The 2398-nt window shown below is 58.5% G+C and overlaps 1 protein-coding gene across 2 annotated transcripts in view; it reads left to right on the plus strand.

Moving 5' to 3' along the window:
- Positions 1 to 935: 935 nt before the first annotated feature.
- THAP3 (THAP domain containing, apoptosis associated protein 3) overlaps positions 936 to 2398 on the plus strand; it is a 14751-nt gene continuing 13288 nt past the window's right edge. The window contains exons 1-2 of one of the 2 annotated variants that reach the window (XM_014546180.1): positions 936 to 1516; positions 1603 to 1795. In XM_014546180.1, coding sequence (XP_014401666.1) covers positions 1497 to 1516; positions 1603 to 1795 — 213 coding nt within the window. In that variant the 5' untranslated portion in view covers positions 936 to 1496. The remainder of the gene's footprint in view (positions 1517 to 1602; positions 1796 to 2398) is intronic. The other variant, XM_014546181.1, reaches the window with a different exon arrangement.

The raw sequence follows: 2398 nt of genomic DNA on the forward strand, positions 1-2398 counted from the left end.
CCAGAGCGCAGGGTGCCGCCTCCCCGCTCCGAGGGCGCCGAGGAGCCATGGTGTGCACTTCTCAGTGCGAACTCCAGTTAGGGCCGGGCCAGCCACGCCGAAGGACAGGTGTCGGTCGGAATAAGCCTCATGTTGGCACATCAGCCTGAAGCTGATGCGTATTCAATTGACCCTCCCTTAGGGCCTCCAGCCCAGTCTTTAAACCCCCGGAAAAACAAGTGCCCAGCTGCGCTCTCCCCGGGGCAGGCCCCCCCGCCCGCATCTGCTAAACTCCAGGAGGCTTGAAACCCGCACGTGCCCGGACGAATCCAACCGCCGACCTCTGGGTGCACGGAACACGCCCAATCAGCTGAGCCACACCGGCCAGAGCTCTGCTTGCTTGCTTGCTTGCTTGCTTGTTTTTCTTTTTCACCATTATGTTTATGTCCCCGTAAGAAATGTCCAAACCTTTAGAAGACTTTATCCGTTTCCAGGTTTCTTTTATGCGTTTGAAATTAAGGAGGGAATGTAAAGATTACATGAGGGTGGGAGAAAGCAAGGGGGGATTAGATTGCAGGATCGTTAACAAGGTGTGCGAACTAGATGCATAAAAATGAAGGACAAGGCAAAGATAAACCTTTTCCTAAAGAAATTACAGGCTGGGGGTGTGACTACCGAGCAGGACCTGCCCAGTTAGGAATTTATGATCAGATCACCCTGGGAGTCTCCATAGAACCCCCTTGGTTTTGTCCACAGTTGTGAGTCATGCTCAGTTGGGGTTCACTGCTGCGTCGTATTCCACTGACTGCAGAAGCCAGAATTAACTTGTTCTGCTGAAGGGCATTGGGTGCCTCTGTGTTTTGGCCGCCACACGGCTCAGCATTTCTGCTGGGACCAGCCTTTTGGTGCATGTGTCTGTGTCTCAGTCAGGTATATGCCTGGGGTGGAGTTGCCTTCGGTTCACTCTCCAACCCGTTCCACTTAGACTTTTGGCCCCCCCCCCCCCCCCAAAGAGCTCTCTGTCAAGTCCTACCCTCCTGCAGCCGCCGGGCTGGGCTCGGTCCTCACCCTCTGTCCAGAGCCTCCAGGGACCCCCATCTGCCTGAGACGCATGTCCTTTGATCCCACACTTGCTCTGTCTCAGCCAAATCTGCTCTGGTCGCTCCTTTAACCTCGGGGCGCATGCCTGCCGCTTGCTTTCCCTTCTGATACCCACACACGTGAGCTCCCGCTCCCAGCAACCTCGGCTCAAACGAGAGCTCTCAGGTGGCCTTCCCTGACCGCATCCTCTGTTCCCACAGAGGTCTGTCTGTTATCGTCTGCTCTGTTCTGGAACGTTGGCTGTCTTACTCCTTCCCCGCAGCACCCAGCAGGCCCCGCACATGGCGGGCTCCCAGGGGGACGGATGAAGGCTCACCTGGTGCACGTAGCTTCGGAAACAGCATTTTGGCCATGTTCATGGTCTCACATTTCCGAAGGATGCTGTAGACAGCGTGACAGAAGCTTCCAGAAACTGGATGTGGTTTAACAGAGCGCGGTGACTAGATTTTCCCAGTTGTCTAGATACCCTGTGATGATGTGAGAATGCCCGCTCATCCCTCCCGCCGTCTCCTCTGCCCTTAGGTTCCCGTTCAGCCGGCCCGAGCTGCTGAAGGAATGGGTGCTGAACATCGGGCGGGGCAACTTCCAGCCCAAGCAGCACACGGTCATCTGCTCGGAGCACTTCCGCCCGGAGTGCTTCAGCGCCTTTGGGAACCGCAAGAACCTGAAGCACAACGCGGTGCCCACGGAGTTCGCCTTCCAGGACGCCAGGCAGGTGAGTGCACCTCCCGCGGAGCCAGCCTGCGGGATCCACCCCGCAGTGGGGTGGGACGGGGGTGGGGTTTCCAGGGACATCCAAGGCCGAGACTGCTGGCCCGGGCTCCAGGCATGGCACTGCCTTTGGTGAGGGTGACGCAGTCCCAGGAGGGAGACAGGAGCCGACAGTGGAGGTGAGGGCAGCATGCTTAGCCTCCGGGGTTGGCGCCCAGCCGACCCTGATGGCCATGACCTTCGTTCTAGGGGATCCCCAACATAAAGCCGATTTAAAAATGAGTCACGCCTCACACCAGGAGGCTGTTGAAGCAGCGACTGGCGAGTGTGGCCAGAGCCTGGTCCTTTATGTGGTTCACTTATGTCTGGTCCCACGCGGCTCCAGGCTGCGCAGCGAAGACCTAAGACCTTCCCAGCGGAGGCAGCAGCTGAGCTGCGTTCGGACCTCTTCCTAGTAGCCAGCCAGGGCCTGGGCATCTGTGATCAAGGACCAGAGGCTGCCACTGCCATTCAGCACCGCTCCCTTGAGGTCCTGCTGGTGCCGCGGGTGCTGGCTGAGAGCTCTCGGTGAAAGGGCCATGCCGGTGGAGCAGGGGGTCGGGGGGGG

This window comes from Myotis brandtii, unplaced genomic scaffold (genome assembly GCF_000412655.1).
Source record: "Myotis brandtii unplaced genomic scaffold, ASM41265v1 scaffold434, whole genome shotgun sequence".
NCBI classification, from domain to species: domain Eukaryota; kingdom Metazoa; phylum Chordata; class Mammalia; order Chiroptera; family Vespertilionidae; genus Myotis; species Myotis brandtii.